The 24903-nt window shown below is 42.3% G+C and overlaps 1 protein-coding gene across 2 annotated transcripts in view; it reads left to right on the forward strand.

The window, feature by feature from the left end:
* The window catches only part of CGNL1 (cingulin like 1), a 169231-nt gene that overhangs the window by 41721 nt on the left and 102607 nt on the right, over positions 1-24903 (forward strand). The window contains exons 2-5 of one of the 2 annotated variants that reach the window (XM_061157243.1): positions 17739-19331; positions 20125-20219; positions 22038-22143; positions 24446-24547. In XM_061157243.1, coding sequence (XP_061013226.1) covers positions 17754-19331; positions 20125-20219; positions 22038-22143; positions 24446-24547 — 1881 coding nt within the window. In that variant the 5' untranslated portion in view covers positions 17739-17753. The remainder of the gene's footprint in view (positions 1-17738; positions 19332-20124; positions 20220-22037; positions 22144-24445; positions 24548-24903) is intronic. The other variant, XM_061157245.1, reaches the window with a different exon arrangement.

The raw sequence follows: 24903 nt of genomic DNA on the forward strand, positions 1-24903 counted from the left end.
ATTTGTAATCCAGTTAGGTTCTTTTAATCTTACGACTTTTTGAAAGAGAGAAATTGGAAGGTAAAGACTCGGCCATCAGGGCCCTGAGTTAGAGAAAGCTTGTGAACGATTCATTTTCTTATATCTATCCAATGTTTGGTGGCTCAACGCCACTGGATGATAGGGTTCTTATAATCTTTTCTCCCCTCTGCTTGCTTTGGTTCCTACATGATTGGTATGGATTGAATGTTTATGAGCCTGCCAAAATAAAATGTTAAAGTCCTAATGTTTAATGGTATTTGGAGGTGGGACTTCTGGGAGGTAATGAGGTCATGAGGGTGGGGTCCTCGTTATGGGATTAGTGGCTTTAAGAAAAGAGGGGGTGAGAGATCTCTCTCTTCATACACACATATGTGCCGAGGTGAGGACTTTCTCCATCTGCAAGAAGCCTGGAAGAGATCTCTCATCAGGAGCTGAATCAGGAGCTAGCACTGTGATCTTGGAATTGCCAGCCTCCAAAACAGAAATTTCTGCTAAGCCCACTTACTCCATGGTGCTTTGTTACCATAGCTTGAGCAGACCGACACATCATTATATGTAGAAACAGGAGAGGCACCCCTGGGCTGTTGAGGGGCTCTTTCTTTTAAATTTTATTTATTTTTAATTGGAAGATAATTGGTTTATAATTGTGTTGATTTCTACCATACATCAACATGAATCAGCCAAAGGTATACACACGTCCCCTCCCTCCTGAACCTCCCTCCCATCTCCCACAGAGCATTGGGTTTGAGTTCTCTGCATCATATAGCAAATTCCCACTGGCTGTCTTTTACATATAGTAATGTGTATGTTTCAGTGCTACTCTCCCAATTCGTCCCATCCTCTCCTTCTCCTACTGTTTCCACCAAGTCTGTTCTCTAAGTCTGCATCTCTTTCTTAAACCAAGTTCCGCTGATTCCCTTTCTACCTTTAAACAGCAAAGGGACCCCTCTTTCTCCCAGTGCATCTGGGATAGGAGTTGGATCTAGGTAAGGTTCTTAGTGGTGCTCCAGGGTAAAGCCTCTCCCTTGGTGTTGCCTGAGGATATCTGATGGGACACCTTGGACAAAAACCAGCAATAGGATCAAAGGAATGCTTGTCAGGGGAAGGATTATAATTAAGATCTTTGGAGGAAAGCATAATCTTTTTTCCCAAGCAGAGTGAGGCCAAGTGAGAGGAGGACCTGGTTTTAAAAGCAGGAAGCTGATTCATGTCAGTGTATGGCAAAAACCACTACAATATTGTAAAGTAATTAGCCTCCAATTAAAATACATTAATTAATTTTAAAAAATCAGGAAGCATGCTGAGAAGTGTTGTGGCCTGCACTAATAGATGGTTCAGAGCTGGAATCCAGCCCCAGCTGTTGGGTGCAGTTGGCTGTCCTGCACTCTGGGCTGCTCTGTTGACTGGTGGGATCAGCAGCAGGTCCTGTCTGATGAACCTGGAGGTGCTTTGTCAACCTTAACATTGCAGTGTGGATGTGAATGATGGTCCAGATTTCCAAATTAAAAGCCTCAGCTTCCTTGAGGCAGGTTTTCCCCCCAGGATGCTGAATGTGTGATTTTAGCTGCTTTAGACACGTCATTGTGTCTTTGCCCTAGAACACTCCAGTCACTTCATACAGATAGAGAAGTTATAGGAATGGTCACTAGCCTAGGAAATAGAAAGAAGCCTGAAGCTTGGGAGAATGTGTCACCCTCGATTTTTTTTTTTTAAACCCCTTAACTTCCAGGGAGGGACTTCCTTTCATTGTCTCCTGGCTGTGTTTGTTCCTTTTCCTCTTCATTTTTTCACTTTTCTTTGTAGTGCCTTTTTTTTTTTTTTTGGTAAACCATGTCTAGGAGTTAAAAAAAAAAATTACTTTTATTGCCTGTTTCATCTCACAGTTTGGCACCTGTTTTGATATGAATGTTTGCGTCCTGCCGCCCTCAGGACAGTCGAAGGGTGCAGAGTAGATTTATATAGGGCTTGACCCCATGAATTCCACTGCTATGACCCAGAGAGTCTCCCATTGGAGAGATCTACCCAGAAAACAAATTATACTTTGGTATTTAATGCAGAATCTTTCTAAATTGAGCCCCTAGGAAAAAATGAAAACATTCAAGTACTTTCTCTTTTTGCTGTTTTGTCATTTTAACCATCCAAATTAAAGTCTATGTGTTAATGTTCTACATTAGGCTAATGTCTGGAGGTTCATTTTGGATATTACCATTCAGAGTAGCTTAATGTTCAATATACAAGCATCTAGAAGAGTTCTTAGTACATAGTCCGAGTATTTAAGAGGTATTAGATCATCATCATTATTTTTAAATATATATTTTTAATCTGTTTGTTTGGCTGCACTGGGTCCTGGTTGTAGTATGCCGGATCTTTTTTGGTTGCAGCTTGTGAACTCTCAGGGTTTCCCTGGTGACTCAGACAGTAAAGAATCTGCCAGCAATGCTGGAGACCTGGGTGAACTCTCAGTTTCAGCGTGTGGGATCTAGTTTCCTGACCAGGGATCCAACCTGCCCCCCACCCCCACCCCCACTTAGGGAGCAGGAAGTCTTAGCCACTGGACCACCAGGGAAGTCCCATTATTATTATTACTACTATAAACTAAAGAACTGCTCCCATGTTGCATGTTGTGGGGCAGTAAGACAAAGATGGGGCTTGGGACCCAACATCAGTATTGGGTGTAGGTGGAGGAAATAAACTGGAATTGCTGCTGTGTGTTACTGGCTTGGGAGATATGATGATGGGCATGGGAATGATCCCTGAGCAGAGATTTGGGTTCTAAAAACTTGGAACTGGGGAGCTTTGAAAGTTTCTCATGTAATGAAAGTCAGGGTATGTTAGATGGTCTCTGAAAGCCTCTCTACCTTTAGAATGTGATTCTGTGTAGCTTCCCCCCTACTTGGAGTAGAAGAAGGATGGGCTGGGGGTGAGCATTGGGAGGTTAAGTCAGCGGCCCCCAAAGTTTTTGGCACCAGGGGCCAGTTTCATGAAAGACAAGTTTTTCCACTGGGGGTAGGGTGGGGATGGTTTGGGGATGATTCAAGTGTGTGACATTTACTGTGTACTTTATTTCTGTTATTACATTGTGATATACAATGATATACAATGAAATAATCATACAACTCACCATAATGCAGAATCAGTGGAAGCCCTGAGCTTGTTTTCGTCTAACTTAATGGTGATGGGAGACAGTGACACCCCAAGTGTGTTGTGCTCCTGTGAGAATCTAATGCTGCCGCTGATCTGACAGGAGGTGGAGCTTAGGCGGTAATAAGAATGATGGGTTGTGGCTGTAAACACAGATGAAGCTTCACTCTCTGCTGCTTGCCTCCTGCTATGTAGCCTGGTTTATAACAGGTCCTGGACTTCTATTGGTCTGTATCCCAGGGGTTAGGGACTGCTGGGTTAAGGGATTTTGTAGAGGAGAAGGAAAAGGAGTGACTTTTTCTTCTAGGTTGTTTTCTTTTCCCAATGTGTTTTCTGGCATTCTCAGAGTCAGAGGAGTTTCCATATGCTTCTGCAATTGGTGTTAATTAAATGCAGACCATACCTCTTCAGCCCCTCTTGGCACACCCTTATAGGTTCAGCTGCAACTCAGGATAATGGGTGACTGCCAGAGGGAGGGAAAAAAGTAATATTCCATAAAATTAGGTAAGGTCTGGCTTAGAATTCTTTGAACATAAAGGCCAGGTTATCCATTTTTATTTGCACTCTAGCCCCCTGCCCCCGCTGCAGACACATCCCTGGGAGAGGAAACCAGCACAGCAGAGATTTTGTACAGAGGTGAAGGTTAGAGAGTTGGAGGTGAGCAAGGGAGGCATCTCCGTTTTCCATGACTGCCTTTTATTTTTGTGTTTTAATTGTTGTGGTAATTAACACTCCTTGAAGGGCTTCCCAGGTGGCAATAGTGGTGGTAACTCGCCTGCCAACACAGGAGATGTGGGTTCCATCCCTGGTTTGGGAAGATCCCCCAGAGTAGGAAATGGCAACCCACTCCAGTATTCTTGCCTAGAGAATCCCATGGACAGAGGAGACTGGTGGGCTATAGTCCGTGGGGTCACAAAGAGTCAGACACCACTGAAGTGACTGAGCATGCACACACGCACAACACTCCTTGAAAGAGTTGACCTTACTCCATTATCTAGTTATCCCACTCTGGCTGGGCTCTCTGGCCTTCCGCTCCAGTGACAAAGTTCCTGGCAAGGTCACCTTTGATCTCCATCCTGGTCTTCCTCTGTTTATCAACATTGTTTGGCTTATCTGAGCACTCCTTCCTTCTCGAAACATCGGCCTCTTGCAGCCTCCAGGCCACCACCCTCTCCTAGTCTCCTCCTGCCCCGCTGACTACTGCTCCTTCTCTTCTTAACTTCTTGGGGTTGGAGTGCCAAGGCCTGGACCTTCCTGTGGATCTTACTAAATGCAGGTGATGACTCAGTGGATCTGGGGTGGGATGTAGGACTTTGCATTTCTTTTTAAAAAAATTAACTAATTTTTGGCTGCGTTGGATCTTCATTGCTGGGCACAAACTCCCTCCCGACAAACGGGAGCTCCTCTCTGGTTGCGGTATGCAGGTCTCTCATTGTGGTGGCTTCTCTTATTGTAGAGCAGAGGCAACAAGAGAAGCCTGGCTTGGAATAACACCCGGACTCTTACTGGTGAGTTTTCACCCCACGTAGGTTAAGACCCAGAGTCTTACTGAGGCCCACAGACCCTCATGGTTTTTGTCCTGCCCTCTGCTCTGCCCTCCCACCCTCCTCTGCATATCTCCATTGTGTTTTGCCCAGGTCAGCTTTCGTGCTGATTCTCCGATGCACGCAGCGCATCCCTTCCTCTGTGGCTCCAGCTTGCCCTTTTCTTGGCCCTAGCCTGCCTTACAGAGATCTCTTCCTCTCTTTCAAATCAGATGTTCCTTTCTCAGAGAGACCTTGCTTGCCCACTGTATCTGATGACGGACCTTCACTACCACCACCTTGCTCTCTCTCCTCACCCCGCTCTATTTCTTCATGGCACAGGCCACTGTGAGTTACTTGCTCTCTCTTCCCTCCCCGTCAACCCCATGAATGTAAGTCTAAGAGGGGACTCTGTCTCTTCTCGGAACTGTTCTAAGAGAGGGTCTAGCCTGGCTCTCAATAGGAACTCATTAGAGATTAAATAAAACCTTAGTACCACCATATCCTGGATGAGCTGGATGACCACTGGTCTCTACCTCTCAGTCCAATGCCTCGTTTATAATGGTTTAGGCTGCAGATTATAATATTTTAATTGTTGTAAGCTGTTGGGGAAGAACTGAGGTAGATTGGGCACACAAGTGAGGCTGTTACACCGCGAGAAGAACCAGTGTCTCCGTGGCAGCCTGCACAAGTGAAGGTTTCTACCGTGATGGTGACTGTCTTCCTGTTCACAGCATGTGTGGTGAATTAATTTCAGCAAAACTTACATTATCATGCATTTTAAATTCATGTTTTGAAGTTGGATTGTATTGGTTTTTAAAATCATATTTGTATTTAACATGCAGATTTGTCTTGATTTTCTTGTGTCATAAGAACTAAAATGGTCTTATATTTGTATGCTAAGTGAACACAAAAGGTCTTTCAGAATGTTTTTTCTTTAAAGGTGTATGTACATTATGCAAGCACGTGAAAGGCTCAATAGGAATTAATCAGTATTACAAATGCAGCTGAGGACAGGGACACCTAGGAACAGGTCTTAACTTCCCAAAGTGCTTGTGAAGAGCTATTTTTGATAAAACAAGGGTAGTAGAGTCTCTGAGTGGGCCATTAAATTTTAGCATGCTTTCAAGAGAGAAATTTTAAAATACTTATATTCATATGAATTCAAAAGAACATACATACTGACAAACCCTGAAAGGCTTGAACATATAACCCTTTTGTTTGTTTATATAACTGAAACTTCAAGTTCTTATTACTGATTCAATTTCTGACTATTGAAAAACAGTATGAATTGTGAAACTTCTTACTGGAGACATCTGTATCAAATAAAGATATTTAAATTTACGATAGAGATGATGGAGTTGATAGCTTTTACCCACCAGTGCCAGGGCCTGAGTTAGGAAGGCATGCAGGAGAAGCTCCTAGTTCTAGTTTTTCCCCAGACCTTTCTGCCATCCTCTGGCTCCTGGAACAAGAGCAGAAGAGATTCTGTACTTAGGCATGGGGCCCAAGAGGGAGACAGATTCTTACTCTTAAGGAGAAGTGATGGTGGCCCCACGTGTGTTTCATTTGTGTATATGTATTCATTTATTTCCTGATCACTTGTGTCATAGTCCCTTTGGGCTGCTCTAATAAAACCCGAGGCTGGTGGCTTATAAACAGCAGAAGCTTATTTCTCATTCTGGAGGCTGAAGGTGGCAGCATGTGGTGTTCTGGTGACGCCCTCTTCTTGGTTCATAGCTGGTGCTCTCTTGTTGCGTCCTCATGTGGTGGAAGGGACTAGGGATCTTGGAGTGGTGTCTCTTTTATAAGGCCACTGGTCCTATTTACGAGGGGTTCATCCTCATAATCTAAACATCTTCGCAAGGCCCCACCTCCTAATGCCATCATGCTAGTAGGGGGATGTATGTGTTAGTATTTTAACGTTTGAGATTGGATTTTGGGAGGACAGACATGCAGACCATATCAACTTCCCAGTAGAATCTGAGGGTCTCATATTTACAAGTGAGCCCAGTGATGTGGAGCTGTGAAGTCACGGAGACTAGATAGGGCAGAAAAACAGCAGAATATGAAGTCAGGGACAGGGTGGGAGTGCTTTGGGAAAGGAGAGAGGGAGCCAAGGATCGTGGAAATGTTCAGGATATCTGAAACTTCAGTCAGCTCTTCAGTTATCTGAGTAACTGATGAGAACATGACGCCAGTGGTTGGGTGACTTTGAGGTCAGGGAGAGTTCCCCTCCCGCTGCTGCCCACCCAGGACAATTGTGGGGATGAAGATTGCACTGGGGAACAAAATCCCTGGTGTCATCAAACTTTGGGATCATAACTGTCTTGAAGAACAGATAACCTGAATTGATACATGTGCGAATCTGCTGCTGCTGCTGCTAAGTTGCTTTAGTCGTGTCCGACTGTGTGTGACCCCATAGACAGAAGCCCACCAGGCTCCGCCATCCCTGGGATACTCCAGGCAAGAACACGGGAGTGGGTTGCCATTTCCTTCTCCAATGCATGAAAGTGAAGTGAAAGGGAAGTTGCTCAGTCGTGTCCGACTCTTAGCGACCCCATGGACTGCAGCCTACCAGGCTCCTCTGTCCATGGGATTTTCCAGGCAAGAGTACTGGAGTGGGGTGCCATTGCCTAGGTTTCTATTTTATGTGTTTATATTTTGTTTTTGGTCATATGTCAGGATTTTAGTTCCCTGACCAGGGATCAAACCCCGGCCATGGCAGGTGAAAGCTCTGAGTCCTAACCACTGGACTGCCAGGGAATTCCCATAGATTTCTGTTTTAGAAGGCTAATTTTAATTTTATTTTTTAATATTTTGAGTGACTTCACAGTGTCGTCATCTTTTTGTTTTTAATAGTCACACTGTATGATATTCAGTAGGTTTCTGTGGACAGTTCCAGATGTCTGTTATTCCCAGTATAGTCTTTCTGGGTCCCATGCAAACGACTGTGATTGATACATTTTTGAGATTGGGTGGTTTGTGAATTGATGCCCACAGGGATGTCTCTGGACCCTTCTCTTCCAGGGGGGCTCTGGATTTTGTAATCATTTGGATAAGTTTGTTCATGATGCCAACTCCCTCAGTCTTTTTCCTTGATGAGGACAAAGATGGACAGATTTTCCTGATTTGATTTCTTTTAGAGGACCAAGAAGAACTACTTTGCAGAGGGTGTCACATACCTTCCTGGGGAGGATGTTTAGCTTTGGAATTCACTTTGCAGAAATCCTCTTTGAAGAGGCTCAAGGAATGAGGCTTGTTACAACTGGCATTGTTGGAATTCCAGAGGGTTCCTTTACTCCCTTTAGGAGATGCTTGATAACCCCAGGACCTATTTTCTACTTTTGGAACACACGCATCTTGTGAACTTGGCATCTGGAGGTGGGAAGAAAAGCCATAGTGATGCTGACAATCAGAGTTTAGTGTTTTAAACAGTGATATATCCAGTTGGAGGTAGTAGGCATGCGAGAAGGGAGGGCATGGAGATTTGTTATGGAAACGCTTGACTTTTTTAATTGTTGAAGTTTTAAAAAGGGATTCAGAGCTATTTGCATCATACATGATTTATTAATTCATCCATTATTTTATGGGTGCTGGGATATGGCAAGGAGGAAGGCCACCCTGAGGTGTGACGCATCCATTGAGTTTGGATAGAAAGAGACCCCTCTGTAGTGGGACATGGTGATGTGTTCTGGTTCACAGACATCCAGTGACCATGTCAGGATAACTACCAGATACTGTGAAAGTGTTAGTTGCTCAGTCGTGTTCGACTCTTTGTGACCCTAGAGACTATAGCCTGTCAGGCTCCTCTGTCCATGGAATTCTCTGGGCAAGAATATTGGAGTTGCCATTTCCTTCTCCAGGGGATCTTCCCGACCGAGGGAATCAAACCCCGGGTCTCCTGCATTGCAGGCAGATTGTTTGCCATCCGAGCCATCAGGGACGTCTACCAGATGCTGTGGGAAGCCGAAAAATGAAAATGTGTTTCCTGCTCAAGAAAGAGTGCAGGTCTCAGGGACAGAGGGTCTGGGTCTTAATCTCGACACTGCCCCCAAGCCAGGTATGAGACCATGGGGGCAATTACTGTCCCTCAGAGCTTACGCATCTCTAATGGGAGAAGTTATCAGTAGACTCCCTCACAAATGGGGCTGCAAGGATCTGACCAGATAAGATGATGTAAGGGAGAGCCTGGTGCGGTTGCAGCCTGGCGGGTCCATGGGCTCACAAAGAGTCAGGCACAGCTGAGCGACTGAGCACGCATCCTGATTGACGGACAGTAACTGCATGTGTGTGGTGTTGGGGGGGCTTTTGAAGTTAGATTTGGACATAAAAATGCAACAACAACGCTATATTGGTATGTTTTGTGCTCAGGCTCCATATGGAAACTATAGCACATATGTCAGGGATCTGTTATGTCTGCTTAAGAACTTGTCTGTGGACCTGGCAACATAAAGACATGCATTTATTCAGTCAATAACTATTTATTAAATTTCCACTCTGGACACAGCACTGTGCTTTAGATTTCTCAACCCTCTGGTTTCTTAATTAGTTAATAAATTATTTCAGGATGCTGGTGGTTAATGCTGTTTGGTTAACCAATGGGGTTTTTAACCTCTGCCTCAGAGGTATTTAAAAACGTTTTATGATCAAAGTCAGCTTTCTTGTGGCCATAAATGCCACACGGCACTTCTTTTTCACTTATTATTTCCTAGTTCATTTAGCGTACAATCTGTGATTTAATTTTCCCAAGCACGTTGTGAAGTCACCATTAATAATCTGACTTTAAAGATAGGAAAACTCTCGGAGAAGTTAAACAACTTGTCCAGAGCTGGAATTTAATCTGAGTGCAGTGTTAGACCCATTTCTGGCCCCTGCACCTAGCTGTTCTCTCCATTACTGGTCTTCAGAATTGCAAACTTGGTGTCTTAGCTTTGCCTTGGTGGAAGAACTTTAAAAAATTATTTATTTATTTATTTTTGGCTGCGCTGGGTCTTTGTTGTTGTGCAGGCTTTTCGTTAGTTTTGTCAAGCAGGGGCTGTGCTCTCGTTTCGGTGTTCGGATTTCTTGTTGCACTGGCTTCTCTTGAAGCTCTGCAGGCACACAGACTTCAGTAGCTGCAGCACGTGGGCTCAGAATTTGTGGCTTGCAGATGCTAGAGTACAGGCTCAGTAGTTGTGGGGCACTGGCTTAGTTGCTTTGTACCATGTGGGATCTTCCCGGATCAGGGATCGAAACCCATGTCTCCTTCATGGAAGCCCCGGAAGAACTTTTAGAAATCATTTCAGAGGTCAAGAGGGGAAGAAGGACAAATAATGTTTCTGAAACAGTTTTTGGATGTGAATTCTGATTTCTTTTAGACCATGTGAAGTAAAAAATACCACCGAATTTTAAAGGTAAAGTGGGGAATATGAAAGAGGAGTGGGATCAAAACCAACGGAAGTGGAGCAGAGACTGACGTGGTGGGGGACCATCCATGGGGTGGGGCAGTAGAGGGCTGCACCTCAGAGGTGAGGTGAGGATCCCAGGGAGGCCAGCTTGGTGCCCATGCTCTGCCCTGACTCCGATCCGGGTAGTGAGTCCCTGTGACCCCTGATCTTCAGACCCCTGGTTGATTCTCCAAAGTCTACAACCATAGTATAAAAGGAACCTTCCTGCAGGCTTTTCTTTTCTCTTTGCCACCCTCCCTTTTGTGCAAGGTGAGTTTCAGGGGAAGCTACAGCTACTACCCGCTACCCCCCACCCCCTCCCCAGGTAGAAACGTTTTGGTCATCATGCTCATTTAAGGACATTCAAATCATACTTAAGTCTGTAAGGTAGACAGCCACTCTGCCATCATTTTCAAGCCTCAGTTTATTTTTGAAATGGTTTTCTCAGGGAATTCTGAAGACTTGTGTGTGAGACATTTCCTTTGAAATCTTGTAAGTTTGGTTAGTTTCCTTTGTTGTTGTTTTTTTCCCCCTACAGAATGGATGGATGGAGGGATTGATAGATAGGAAGAAAGAAATAGAAAATAAAGCTTACTTTAGGCAAGGCTGCCTGTTTCTGTCCTGTTTGGGAGTACACTGGAAGATCGGTATGCACTTTGCTTTGTTGTTGACTGTTCCACACTCTGATTTTCACTTTTATGTTGTTGAGGGTCTAATGTGGCTACTCCTGCACAAAATTCATATCTTCCCACCAGTCCTACAGGCAAGTCCTTTTGGAGTGAACATTTTGTCCACTCATAAGAGGTGTAAACTTGTATTATCAGACCGGCAGTGGCTCCTCTCTGAACGAGGCAGTCACCAAAGCCCACTCAGGGGAAATTAATTTTTGTTTGGTGGCTCATTTCTTATTTTCTGGAATCAAGTTTATGACTGAACACGGGCTCGTCAGCTCCCTGCCCCTACTTTAAACACTCTCTTAAATGACTTGCATGATCAGATAGGATTATTCATTCCAAGCAAATGTCCAAAGACACAGTCCCTGTTTCATGCCGGCTGCCCTCCTGGGTGCTGGGGCCTGCTATGCTCTGGATGGAGGGCAGAGGACGGTGGGGAGGTTTCTCATTGTCTGGCTGCATACCTTCAGCAGCCATGAGGGCCTCTGGGATGGGCCGGAGGTGGAATCGGCTTCAGGTAGCACTGGGAACTTGAGCGGGGAGGTGGGAGTTGTGGCCTGGCATTGTGACTAATCTCCAGGCTCAGCTGGTAACATGTGATGGCCCAGAGAGGAAATGTTTCTATCTGGCATATGTTCATAGTTCTGCCAAGTGCTAAGCTCTTTGTTCTTACTCACACACACGCTCATTGATCTTGCTAACTAAAGCAATTATCATCATTTAGCGGTCTTTCCCAAAAGCATTATTTCCAGTCCAGAACACCTCTTTTATTTGCCAAGTGCCACAATGTTTCATCCTGGCAATTGGTCAGCATTTACTGCCAAATTATATAAGTCCTTGGTTGGGTTTAGTCCCTGACTGAACAAGTGTGCTGTGGTAGAGTGCATTAGGAGGGTGATACAGCCTGGTGGCTGAAGACGGAGATCAGCTGTCCTTAAGTCCATTCATTAATTCAGTGTTTACACTGTGATTGGGAAGGAAATCCACATTTGCTTATGACACCCGTGCCCAGCTGAGAAATGTCATTCTGTGAAAATCCTGGATTGAGGTCTGTTGTCAAGGAAATGTAAATTGTGGACATTTCATGAAATTCACATACGTGGATTAATTTGTTAACGGGGAACTAAGAATGTAATAAACCAAGGTGGCCTTACTCAAAGATTGAAATGTAATTAGTGTTGACTGTAGTGCAGCAGCTAATGAAAAGGACTACAGACCTTAGAAAAGAATTTTATTAATAAATATTAGGAGAAATATTTTCATAGAAAACTCAGCCTCAGTGTAAGAGGAGATTATGGGTAAAATGACTTCATTTAGTAAATATTTTAAAAAAGCTTCACACTGAATAAATTTTTACAGAAGCTCTTCTGTTAAAAATAATATTTGTTATAATATTTAATGAGTATGGACTCTACTAGAGATGCAGAATAAAACATGCCAGCACTGGTTGGAAATGAGAGATCAAGACACACCCCTTGGTCATTGTGGTCTTGGCCTGTGAGTGTTGTTTCATCTAAGCCATGTGCTGTTCTTGTTCTAGGATTAAGTGTTTTACGAACATTATTAATTTTGTCCAGCTGGATATGCTAGAAATGCCCTTTACAAAAATCCCACTCAGGGACTTCCCTGGTGGTCCAGTGGTTAAGATTGTGTGTCGCCAGTGCCGAAGGCTTGGGTTCGATCCCTGATCGGGGAACTAAGAGCCCACATGCTGTTTGGCATGGCCAAAAGAGTAAAAAAAAAAAAAAAAAAATCCCACTCAGAAGATAGTAAAGGAATAAAAATTAAACCTCCAAAGACAAAGAATGGCAGGGGAGACTTGGTGGAGGAGAGCTCTGAAGCAAGTGGAGTGGTGATCGTTAACACACGGTGAGAGATGCTTCATCCTGAGGGACCTGCAGTGTATACATGAGGTGATTTGCCTGTGGAGCTGCTGAATGGCTCAAAAGTGGAAGGCATAGGTTACTGTGGAAGGCAGGCTTCAGGACCAACCCGATATGTAGGCACTTTGAGAACTGGGGCAGTTAGATTTCCAGGGTCTCCGCTGTGTACCGGATATCTGGGCATCCCCTGCCCACAACCTCCCCCGCCCCCCCGCCCCCCCCCCCCCCCCCCCACCAGCAGATTAGAGCTCTCTTCTCTGGGGAAACTGAACTGAAATGATGTTGGAAGCAGGCATGGGGGACTGAAAGCGGAATGATGTTGGAAGCAGGCCTAGGTGACTGAAAACGGCTGCGGAATTCACGCTGGGACCTCCATGTTGCTCCCCTGCCCTGTCCCAAAGGCCAGCAGCCAGCCCTGTGGCAGCCCCAGCAGTGGACTGGAGGATTCTCAGAAAATCAGTTGGCTCCAGAGAAAAACGACCCCAGATACTGAAATATGTGTGAATCCTTTAGTGGAAAGCTCAGCACTTTCCCTTCCACATAACTTGGAAGTTTGCCAGTTAATAATTCCTCTCCATATATACAGATCCTCCAACCTGCTTTTACTATTATATTAATATTTCCCTCTTAAATAGGATCAGGCAGCCAAAGATCCGAGTCATATTAGGAAGGCTTTCAACATGAAAGGCGGGGGCCCAAACAAGCCAGAAAGGAGAAAACTTGCAGAAGATGGAGATGTTGCAGACAGCAGAGAAACTGCATTTTTTGAAAAAAAGTTATATACTATAATGAAGAGCTTCTCAGAGTGAGAAGCTGTTTTCATGTTCAAAATGAGAACAACACTTAAGAAAGAAAAACAATTAGAGAAGAATAAAGAAATAATGGAAATTAAAAATGAAATACTTGAATTTAAAAGAATTTGAGGATGTATTTCTCAAAAAATTAGAAAAAAAAAGATGGAGTACAGGAGTAGATGAGAAAAGAAATATGAAAAATTGAAATTCATTCTAGAAGACTCAACAGTACTGATAATGCAGACACCAAGAACAGAATAGAATGATTCTCTGAACATTATCACAGAAATAATGTAAGAACATTTCATAGCGCTAAAGTGAATTTCCAGATTGAAGGAATATGTTAAGTGCTCATGTTTTGTAAAAGCACCAGTTTAGTAAAATCTTCATGGGGGAATGTCATTTTGAAATTTTGGAACACCAAGGACAAAGAAAAGGTCCTAAAAACTTTCAGAGAAAAATAAACAGGGCATGCACAGAGGAAAGGCTATCATAATAACATCAGAATTCTTAACAGCATTCTTAGAACCTAGAAGATAATGAAGTAATACTTTATTTTTTTTAATTTTAATTTTTTTTTACTTTATTTTTTTGAAGAAACACTTTAAAATCTGACGGGAAAGTTATTCTTAACCTGGATTCTAAATCCAGCTAGACTATCATTCAAAAGTAAGCATAGAATAAAGTCAATTTTCACGACACAAAGACTCAAACAATTTTTTCCTTTTCTTTAAAAGTTATTGGAAGGAATTCTCTGGTGGTCCACTGCTGAGGGCACAGATTTGATCTCTCATCAGGGAACTAAGATCCCACAAGCTGTGGGGTGTGGCCAAAAAAAAAAAAGTTATTGGACTTGTGCTTCATCAAGACAGTTCGGTAAACTAAGAAGGAGGAAGACGCAGAACTCGGGCAACAATATAGCACAAAGGGAAGCGAGCAGCTGAATCCTAATGTTGGGGTGGAGGGTAGAAGTTTGAAAGAGAGGTCATCACGGGAGAAGATCACCAAATAATCTGATACTTTTATCATCTGCAAATTAATACTGGAAAGCATCTAATGGATGTGATATAGCTGATGAAGAGATTTAAGGGTAGGTATATAGAAAACAAGATAAGCAAAAACAGCAGTTACTACCTCTAGAAAAATTAAAGTTATAGGAGAAAGGAAAAATAACCAGAGTCTACAATTTGGTTCTTCAGTATATAGTATTATATTATCACAATAATGTAAACACAATTGGCTCTTGATTTTATTGTTGGGAAGCTAACAGAATGATAAATTCATGTGTTGTATGTTTGTGTGTCATCTACAATATGTAAAAATGATAGATTAAGAAATTGTAGTTAGGTATTTTACTCAGCAACATGGAGGTAAGTAGTAGAAGAAAGAGCTACAATTTGCAATTGGTTTCCTCTGAGGAATGTGATCAGGATTGGGGATAGGAAGCTGAAAAGTACAGGTTTTCATTATATCTTACTTTACTTTGGTTAAAAATTAACTTATTTAAAATGTTAGTAATATCACTCTGAAAATGCAAGTAGACATTATAAACTAATTGGAATCAGTGAGATGATGACTTCTGCAGGTACATGTATCTAAGCTGTTCCTATCTGTTAAATGAGAGGCGATATCTAACATGATTTACATTTAAAATAATCATCAAGCAAACTGATGGTGCTAAGCTAGTGGTAAGAGACAAATATATCCAGGAAGGCCAAAGACAAATCAGAGACAGATGAGGATGGCTTTCCTGATGGCTCAGCAGGTAAAGAATTCACCTGTGATGCAGGAGACCCAGATTTGATCCCTGGGTTGAGAAGATCCCCTGGAAGAGGAAATGGCAACCCACTCCAGTATTCTCACCTGAAAATTCCCATAGACAGAGGAGCCTGGCAGGCTACAGTCCAAAAGGATTGCAAAAAGTTGGACACGACTGAGTGGCTAAGCACGAACGCGTGTGGTATAAGTGAACTAAATCATTGGTAAGGGTATATTAAATGGATATATTGCATTGGCAGGTGGGTTCTTTACCACTAGTGCCACCTGGGAAGCCTATATTTTTTAAATACCATCACTTAAAATAGAAACCACATCCAGCACCAATTAAACGTTGACAAAAATTATCTATGTATTTGCCTACAAAAGAAATCTCAATACATTTAAAAAGAAAGAAATTATAGTGACTTCATTTTTTTTTTTTTTTTTTTGGCTGCTCCACGCAGTTTGCAAATCTTAATTCCCCAACTGGGGACTGAACCTGTGCCTGCCCTCAGCACTGCAGTCCTAACCAGTGGAAGTCACAGGGAACTACTGTGACTTCATTTTCTGACCATAATGCAATGCAAATATAAGTTAACATAGATAAAGATCCTCCAAGTGAAAACAACACAGCAAACACACCGGATATGCAAAAACTTCCTAAAAAACAACTTTTTTGTCAAAGAAATCAAAACCATGAATCGAAATTGTCTAGAAAATAATAGAAACTTTTCCATGGTGGAAACTACTGGCTGCCTTCCCAATGTCCATTCTCCTCTCTTTTTACCAACAGAACATTGACTTTGAGAGTGTCAATGACCAGCTTAAAAAAAAACAAAACCCTATTTCCCAATCCTTTCTTGTAGGTGGGGATGACCATAAGATTAAGTTCTCACCAATAAGGTGCAAGGGATTACTCGGGGGTGAGCCCTCCAAGAAAGCTCTTTAAAAAGGCTGACACATCTGGCCTAATAAACTTGTATGTATGATGCTGGATCAGCTATCTTGTAATTATAAGTTGTCTAATACATGCTAAAAGTAGATGAGTAGAAAGATAAAAGAGGTATTCCTTAGAAATATCCTGGCATCTATTCCAGCTCTGAACTTCCTATCTCTGGGGGGAAAATATCCTAATTCTTAAGTTGCTATTTGGGGTCTGTTCATTAGGAACCAACACTATTCCTGACATAGTCACATATCAAAATTTGTGGACTGTGATAAAAGAGTGGAAAACAAATGAAGCATGCAAGTCAAGAAATTGGAAAACATAACAGAATAAAGGAAAGCAGAAGGAAAGAATTATCAAACTAGACCTCAGTAAATGAGAAAATTAAGAAAAAAAGAAATGATTGATAAGTCTAAGCTAGTTCTTTAGGGGAACAACAATTTAAAAAAATATGTAGACATGTATTTTACCTGCAAAAGCAATAGGTGAAGAAAGCACAAATGAAACTAGAAAGTGAGAAATATAGAGGAGATGAAGTGATTTATACATTGCAAAATTCTCTGCAAATAAATTTGAAAATGTGGATCAAATAGATGATTTTTTGGAAAATATGCTACTAGAGTGACTCCAGAATAGAAAGAAAACTTAAAAATGCTGCTAACAGTGAAAGAAATAAGACAGCAGTTTTCTGTGACCAGTTGTTTTTGCTCTTCCTGCCTCTCCGTGGCTGTTGGAGTTTTCAGAGTGAGAGTAGAGAATTTCTGGTGAGAGAATCTCTGAGTGTGGGGTGGCTGGAGCAAACTGCCTAGTGATCTGTATGCAGTCTCTTGACGAGGGTGGTCACACACCAGAAGGGTAAAGACAGTGATTCTTGGCATTAGGACCCATCAGAAAATAAAGAGACCCGAATTTTCAGGTTTTAATAACATTTTTCAGGTCCTTATGTTCCTTAAACTTTTTTGTTTAAGAAAAAATTATTTTTAATCATTACTCTGATTCCTTAAAGTAAAAAATGTTTTAAACAGTGTATCAAAATAAATAATGATAAAGCTTTCAAAGCAACATTGTGCATAAAGAAGCTTGAAAGGGTTTTGACAGGAAAATTAAGTTTTGAAAAAAAGAGAAAAATGTAAGCATCAGAATACTTTAGTTCTTATTAATTATTTTCATGGAAAAGTATCTTGTTCTCAAATGCTGGTAAGCTGGAACACCCTACTGGTTAAAAATAAATGGATAAAATGTGAGGAAATGAACTAAGGAAAAAAACAGGGCAAGCGGCACAGCTAGAGAGAATAATTAAGCTCTGTTAAAGGCGTCAGGTTATTTCGCCAGTCGTCCCTCCTAAGGCCAGGGTTCATGCTTGGTGTTGACAAACACCACGGTCACATGGGCCCACTGGCATCCAGAAAGGCCTGTTTGAAAGAGCATTTGGTTCTGGAGTGTCCTTGCTATTGTATTAAAAGTGTTTTCTTTCCCCTGAACTTTGAAAGTTTTCTCTCATAATCTTTATTTAAAGAGATGTAATTTTAACTTAATGTCCTCTTTTTACCCCGTCTTTTTCCCTGGTAGTGGGACCAGTGAACCATGGAGCTGTATTTTGGTGAATATCAACATGTGCAACAGGAATATGGTGTCCACCTGAGACTTGCAAGTGATGAAACCAGAAAGTCTAGGAATCCCCAGCATGCTAAGGCAGGCTCCTACGGTGTCAGTATTCGGGTGCAGGGCATTGATGGCCATCCCTACATAGTCCTCAACAACACAGAGCAGTGTCTGGCAGGCACATCTTTTTCTGAAAACGGGCCATCGTTTCCAGCTCCGATGATAAACAACCTGCCCCTCCACCCCAGCAAGGGGTCTGTGGTGGAAGAGAACAGTGCAGAGGAACTGCAGCTCCCAGAAAACCCATATGCCCCACCTGGCCCAGTAAGAAACCCGAAACAGCCCTCTCTCTTTGAGGGCAAGAATGGGGCTCTAGAGCGCAAAGAGGAGCCAAGGAAGGCATCCCCCGTGCTGAACTTTCAGAGGCATCCAGAGCTTCTACAGCCCTATGATCCTGAAAAGAATGAGTTGAGCTTGAAAAATCACCAGCCTCCTGAAACCAGTTGGCTGAAAGCTTTAAGAGAAGAAGGGACCAACAATAAGAAGGCCTGGACTTGCATGCCCAAACCTAGCCATTCCCAGCCCACCAGCCCTCCCTCCGAAGACCCGGCCAGGTCCAACGTGACGGCCATCCGTCTGTGCAGCTCCGTGGTCATCGACGACCCCCAGAAGCAGACCTCGGTGTGTGTGAACGTTCAGAGCTGCAGCAAGGAGGGTCTGGCAGAGGAGGCTCTTGCCCCTAGCGGGAGGCCCCTGCCCACTCCCAGCCTGCAAGCCCACCTGGAAGCCAAGAAAACCAGACCGGATGTGCTTCCCTTCCGGCGCCAGGACTCAGCCGGGCCGGTGCTGGACGGAGCCCGTTCCCGCAGATCCTCCTCGTCATCCACGACTCCCACTTCGGCGAACTCTTTGTACAGATTTTTACTCGATGATCAGGAATGTGCCATCCACGCCGACAATGTGAATCGTCATGAAAACAGAAGGTACATCCCCTTCTTGCCCGGAACTGGGCGGGATATTGACACGGGGTCGATTCCTGGCGTGGATCAGTTGATTGAAAAATTTGACCAAAAACCTGGGATGCAGAGAAGAGGCAGGTCTGGGAAGAGAAACAGGATCAACCCAGAAGACAGGAAAAGGTCCCGAAGTGTGGACAGTGCCTTTCCTTTCGGTCTCCAGGGGAACTTGGAGTACCTAACGGAATTCAGCAGGAACCTGGGCAAGTCCAGCGAACACCTGCTGCGGCCGTCGCAGGTGTGCCCGCAGCGTGCGCAGGAGCCCCGCGGGGGGCAAGGCGGGGGGCGCGCCTTCGCCAGGCTGCTGGGAACCCAGCCCAGGCCGCCCCTGCAGAACAAAGATGGGAAAGTTCCAGAAAACAAAGGTGCTCAGGAAAGTCCGACTGGGCTCACATCCTCCCTCCCAGCACAGACTAAGAAGGAGGAGGAAATCAAAACAGCCACGGCTACGCTGATGTTGCAGAATCGGGCGCTGGCGACTTCCCCTGATTCAGGGACCAAGAGGATTTCCGTGAAGACGTTTACTTCCACCTCAAATACTCAGGTAATACTGGTGGGGGTCATTTTGTTTCCCTTCTAAACGATCTACATCCTGGCTGTAGGAATACATATCTTCCATCTTGAATCAGTAATTGCATCATCTTGAATTAGCATTATTTTTTAGAGTTTTCCCCTACAGATTATGACCTGCCAGTCATTCATTTTTCTAAACTAACTAAGTAACCCTAGATTCCTGTTGTGTTCTTGTTTGTGAAGTAACTTATCAAACACAACTGAGAGACTCGATTTTTCTTTCTGTGTTTGTGTAAAATCTGAAAGTATGCAGTTTGTTTTCAAAAACAAAGAGAGGCTCCATGCTTAGATTTGTTTTGTTTACATGTGTTAATTTTCCTCATGACATTGAGTGACTGGATTAATTTCTGTCCTGAGAAATTAGGTTAATCCTAATTTAGGTTTATCCTGAAGTGATGGAATTTCTTTAAGTGGTACATTTAGTGTTTTGGGAGTAACAATAAAAAGATAATGATAGTGATAAAATCGATTATAAGGTTGGTAAGTGCCAGGCACTATTTGTTATGTATTATAGGATCTCACCAACCCCATGAAGGAAGGTATTATTAACTTCTAATTATAGGTGAAAAATTGAGGTGAGGAAAAGTTAAGTACCTTGCCCAGGGTTACAGAGCTACTAAGTGGTGGAACCAGTTGTAATGAGCATCCTTACCTGAGAAATTCTTTCTGGAAAGTAGGAATGTGTTTGGGAGCTTCTGCTGTGGGGTGTTGCCTTTTTCCTGGAAGCTTCATCCTGTGATCTAATAACAGACATTGTGTTCCAGGCCACACCGGATCTGTTAAAAGGCCAGCAGGAGCTCACTCAGCAAACCAATGAGGAGACGGCCAAGCAGATACTTTACAATTACCTCAAAGAAGGGTTAGTGATTTTCCTTCAAGGAGCAAAGTATTGTCCTTTATGGTGGGCCTCTTACTTTTCTGAGACCTTGTGTTTCGTGCTCCCTTCTTGCCCTGTGTGAGCCATTTCAGGGTTCGGGCTCCATGGCTGGAGTTTTCATAACAGCATTTGAGACTTGGGTGGAGAAGGGTGAAGAAGGGGAAGGAAATGTAGGGAACGACATCATACTTTAAAAGTTCAAAATGACTATGACTCTCTACTATTTTAGAAACAAATTCAAAGATAGGAAGACTTGTCTCCCCAGCTTTGAATTGAATCATTGACTTGAGTTTGCCTCTGTATACATAAATGTAATCAATCGTCCCTTATTATAAGTTACAAATAAAAACACCTCCTCCTCTCCCCAGAGTTGACGTTGGCGGGGTGCCCCTGCTTCCATTATTTTTAAAGCATGTATGAGTCATTTAAAAGATGTGCTTTCCACTTACTTATCTGGGAAGGTTGAGTTTGAATAATCTGGTTTTCAGTCCTTACTTAGATACCAAATAAGCTGGAATTGTAGGCCAGGAATTTGAAGTTTCTGTTTCAGTTCTCTCATCAGATATGATTAAAAAGAAGAAAAGCTTTATACTCTGACATGACTGAAAGTCACTTGGCAAAAATACTCATTGGTATCAGAACACTTCATAGTTTTGTATTGTGGCTTACAATTTTCTGTCAGTAACGTAGAGCTGACAGAATAATTCAAAATACAAGATAGGGGCTCTTTTGAAGGAAAAAAAAAGGAAAGAGATTCTTCTAACTAAGAACTAGTTATTAGTGTCTTTCTGTGAAGGGTTTTACCATGAGAAAATTAAAGTAGAAGAACTTTTAACATTTAAAATGGTTTCTCTACATTCTTTTGGTTTTTTTTGGCCCTTGATTTATTGAGAGACTGAGACAGACTTTAGTGGGAGGCACTTATTTAAGGAAACTTATTAACTTTTCTTAAGTGTCAGGTATGTACGATAGAAGGTGCAGGGTGGGTAGCTGTTAATAGAACTTTATCTGACCATTACTTGTGAAAGTCTAGACAGAGGGCAGCCGTGTTGACAACCTTGGCTTGGGGGATTTATTTTTTTTAAACAAAGTCTAAAACAAATTTAATATCATTGTGGAGCATTCGTAGTGTCACACACATACAGGAGAGATTCCGGGTTGGAATAAATATTTGTCATTTAATTTAGGCAAGAAATAGATGACTAAATTTTTATTGGATGTCATCTTCAAGCTTATTTAGTATGTACCTGTGTCTCTTTTCACATGTCTGGAAATGAAAACCTCTCTCCCAAATCAAGTGGTAAAGTAGAACCAATTATTTGGGAAAAAAAATGCACTATCCATCCTGTTCTCCTCACATGGGTTCTCTCTGAACCTTAATTTGTTCCTCTTGCAATTTATCTTTTTTTCTTTGGTTAAATTTTATTTTTTATTGTTGTCTGTGCTGTGCTGGGTCTTCATTGCTACGCGAGGGCTTTCTCTAGTTGGGGCGAGCAGGGGCTACTCACTAGTTGTGGTGCCTGGGCTTCTCTTGTTGCAGAGCACGGGCTCTAGGCATGTGAGCCTCGGTATTTGTGGCGCATGGGCTTTGTTGCCCTGTGGCATGTGGAATCTTCCCAGACCAGGGATTGAACCAGCATCCCCTGCATTGGCAGGCAGATTCTTAACCACTGGATCACCAAGGAAGTCCCAGTTTATCTTCTTAAAGGGCTTATTGTTTGTGTGTCATGGCACATAAAATAGTCTGAGACTAACGGTTATGCCTTCATTTTTTCTTTTTTTCTGCTGCGTCTTTTCCAGAAGCACCGATAATGATGATGCTACTAAGAGGAAGGTCAACCTGGTGTTTGAGAAAATCCAGACTTTGAAATCTCGAGCAGCAGGGAGCACGCAAGGAAATAATCAAGTAAGGAGACGCTTGGTGCTTTGTAGAGGGCATTTCACATGGAGCATGTGAGGCAGATTGCTTTCTTCAGTCTGTACTTTTGGTTGCAGCAGGAAGTGGGGTGTTTGCCTTGTAGTAGGCAGTACCAAAGATGGAACAGCATGCTTTAACTGTTGGTAATTTGCACCCTGACTTTTTTCTAGAAAGGTTTTAAGAAATTTTACTTCTAAAAAATCTGTAAAATAAAACAAGACAAAGTGATAGGTGGTAAAATTTAGAAAGGGAAAAGAAGACTAGGAAAAATGAAGCATTAGATGAAGAACCCTAGCATTATAGTAGGCAGGTTTGAAAGGTAAGTATGAATAGGCTTGTACACAGGTTCTCAAACTTCAGAGAATAAGAAATAAGAGAATCAAACTAGAGAATATGAAAGAGACTGATGGGCTGACCTCTGTGGGCTGAAGGGAGAGGAAGGAGTGCAGTGGGGCCAAACTTTTTATTTTATTTTATTTTAAGAAAAACTGCCTGTTTATAATTTATTGTATTGGATTTGAGTTGGGACTTGGGAGATTTTTTGGTTAAAGGAGTTGTCTTTTATTTAGTGAGCATCTACTAAATGTTGGACATACTTTGTGCCATGAAAGGAAGCAGGATTTATGAGGGAGGACTAAAATCTTGTCCCTCAATTCTGTGTCACCTTGACTTGGGCCCATTTCTTGCTTGGGCATCTTCCCTTTTCCCTTGTTTGGGGTGTATTCTGCACTGGAAGGAAAGAGGAGATACTCAGAGGCAGGCAACAGGGAATATGTCCATAGTTTCTTTTTTAACTTTGGCAACATTTGAATGAAGAATATTTTAAGGCATCAACTATCCTTTTTCCTGTTGTTCAGTAATTCCCATGACTGCTGCTCTGGCATCAGATAAAAACATTTAAAAGTTGAATTGATTAATTTATTACATATAACTTTATAGTTACAGATTTATATGTTATATACTTATTTTTAATATATTCTGTTATATATTGTATTGAATTTATAAATATATGAGTTATATAAATGTACACAGGCACACAGTTCCCACTGGGGAACAGTTAAATTGTACACTTTGCTTGTAGGCAGGCTTTAGGAACTGAACAGTTTTTACAATTGGGTTAGAATTTTTTTGCTGAAACTTTTACATAGAAATCATCACCATGATTGTTGCTTTTCATTTACCTGCATATTCTCTTTGGAGAATGCATCCTTTGGCCTTGATGTTCAGATTGTCATTGTGGTCCCAGATGAAGGGTATCCAGCCTTAACTGGGGAAGTTGGGGTAGCCCTTCTGGAGTCAATAACTCTAGTGCTGTCTCAAAATATCTTAGAATTCTCCCAGACAAGGGGGAAAGGCAGGGCATTCTAGGTAGAGGGAACAGCACAAAAAAACATAAAATATAAAGAGATGTGCACTTGTCATGTTTAGGGGACTGGAGGTAGTTTAGTGTAGCTGGAGGAGGGAGCTAGGATGTGGGGACCAGGCACCAAATAGGAAGGACCTTGTAAATCATGTCAATTTCAGGCAGAAGGTGATAGGCTAACACTGATGGACTTTTAAATGGCCATGAGTGGTGTTGTGTTTGTAAAAATTCATTCCTTTGTAGCTTTTGGAGAGAGGTAAGATTAGAGGAAGGGAGACCAGTTAACAAGCTGCTCCTTCTTAATCAAGCCAGAGATAATGAGGTGAACTTAGGCCCTTAGACTTCTGGCTCCAGTCATAGTACTGTGACTGCTTAATTGTCCACATTTTTCTACTCTCTCTGTCTCTCACTTATGAATCTGATTATTTGCTGGCAAAGGTTTTGGGATTTTATATTTTGGTGTCAGTTAAGTGGCTTCCTGCAAGAGAACCCTCTCCCTTAATAGACTGAAACCATATTGGAAAGCAGAGAAGCAGGCAGTTTTTGTTTGGAAAAGAACAACCTACATTTTTTCTCCTTGGGTTAGGTTTGTATTTCTGAGATGGATTGTTCTCCTTTTGCCTAAGAAAATAGGAGGACCTCTGTTTTTGTTGATTGTTGGTTTCTGGTCTGCTTCCTAGGAGCAGATGAGGAAGTACATCATTCTAGGTTCACGCGTGGCTCACACCGGATTTGGGTGCATGAGAGCCAAGATACTGCCTTTTCTGGTTTTCATTTCTGCTTTCCCCTCCCTTTTATTTGTAATTTTCTAACCACTTTGCTATAGGACTTTAGCCAGATCCTTTTGAGAGTGTCATCCTGTTAAATCTATGCAAGAAAAAGAAAAAAAGCACCTTGAGCATTTAATATCTTTGCAATTGATTGTAGGCTTCTAATTCTTCATCTGAAGTCAAAGATCTCTTGGAACAGAAGAACAAGTTGACCACAGAAGTGGCTGAACTTCAGACACAGCTTCAACTGGAAGTCAAGGTACCTGTAATTTTTCTTTGTACTATTTTATTCTGTTGATAGAGTATTTTAAGTACCTTGGGTTGCCCAAGTGAAATGAAAATAATTTTTTTCCCCAAAGAAACTTTCTTCCCATTACTGAGCAAATTCCTGTTTCCTGAAGACTTTTTTTTTTGGTAAGTAACCAAAATCATGGCTGCATATGGTTACTGCAGCCATGAAATTAAATGATGCTTGCTCCTTGGAAGAAAAGCTTTGACCAACCTAGACAGTCTATTATAAAGCAGAGACATTACTTTACCAACAAAGGTCTGTCTAGTCAAAGCTATGGTTTTTCCAGTAGTTGTGTATGGATGTGAGAGTTGGACCATAAAGAA

Source organism: Dama dama, chromosome 12 (assembly GCF_033118175.1).
Source record: "Dama dama isolate Ldn47 chromosome 12, ASM3311817v1, whole genome shotgun sequence".
In the NCBI taxonomy this organism is placed as follows: Eukaryota; Metazoa; Chordata; class Mammalia; order Artiodactyla; family Cervidae; genus Dama; species Dama dama.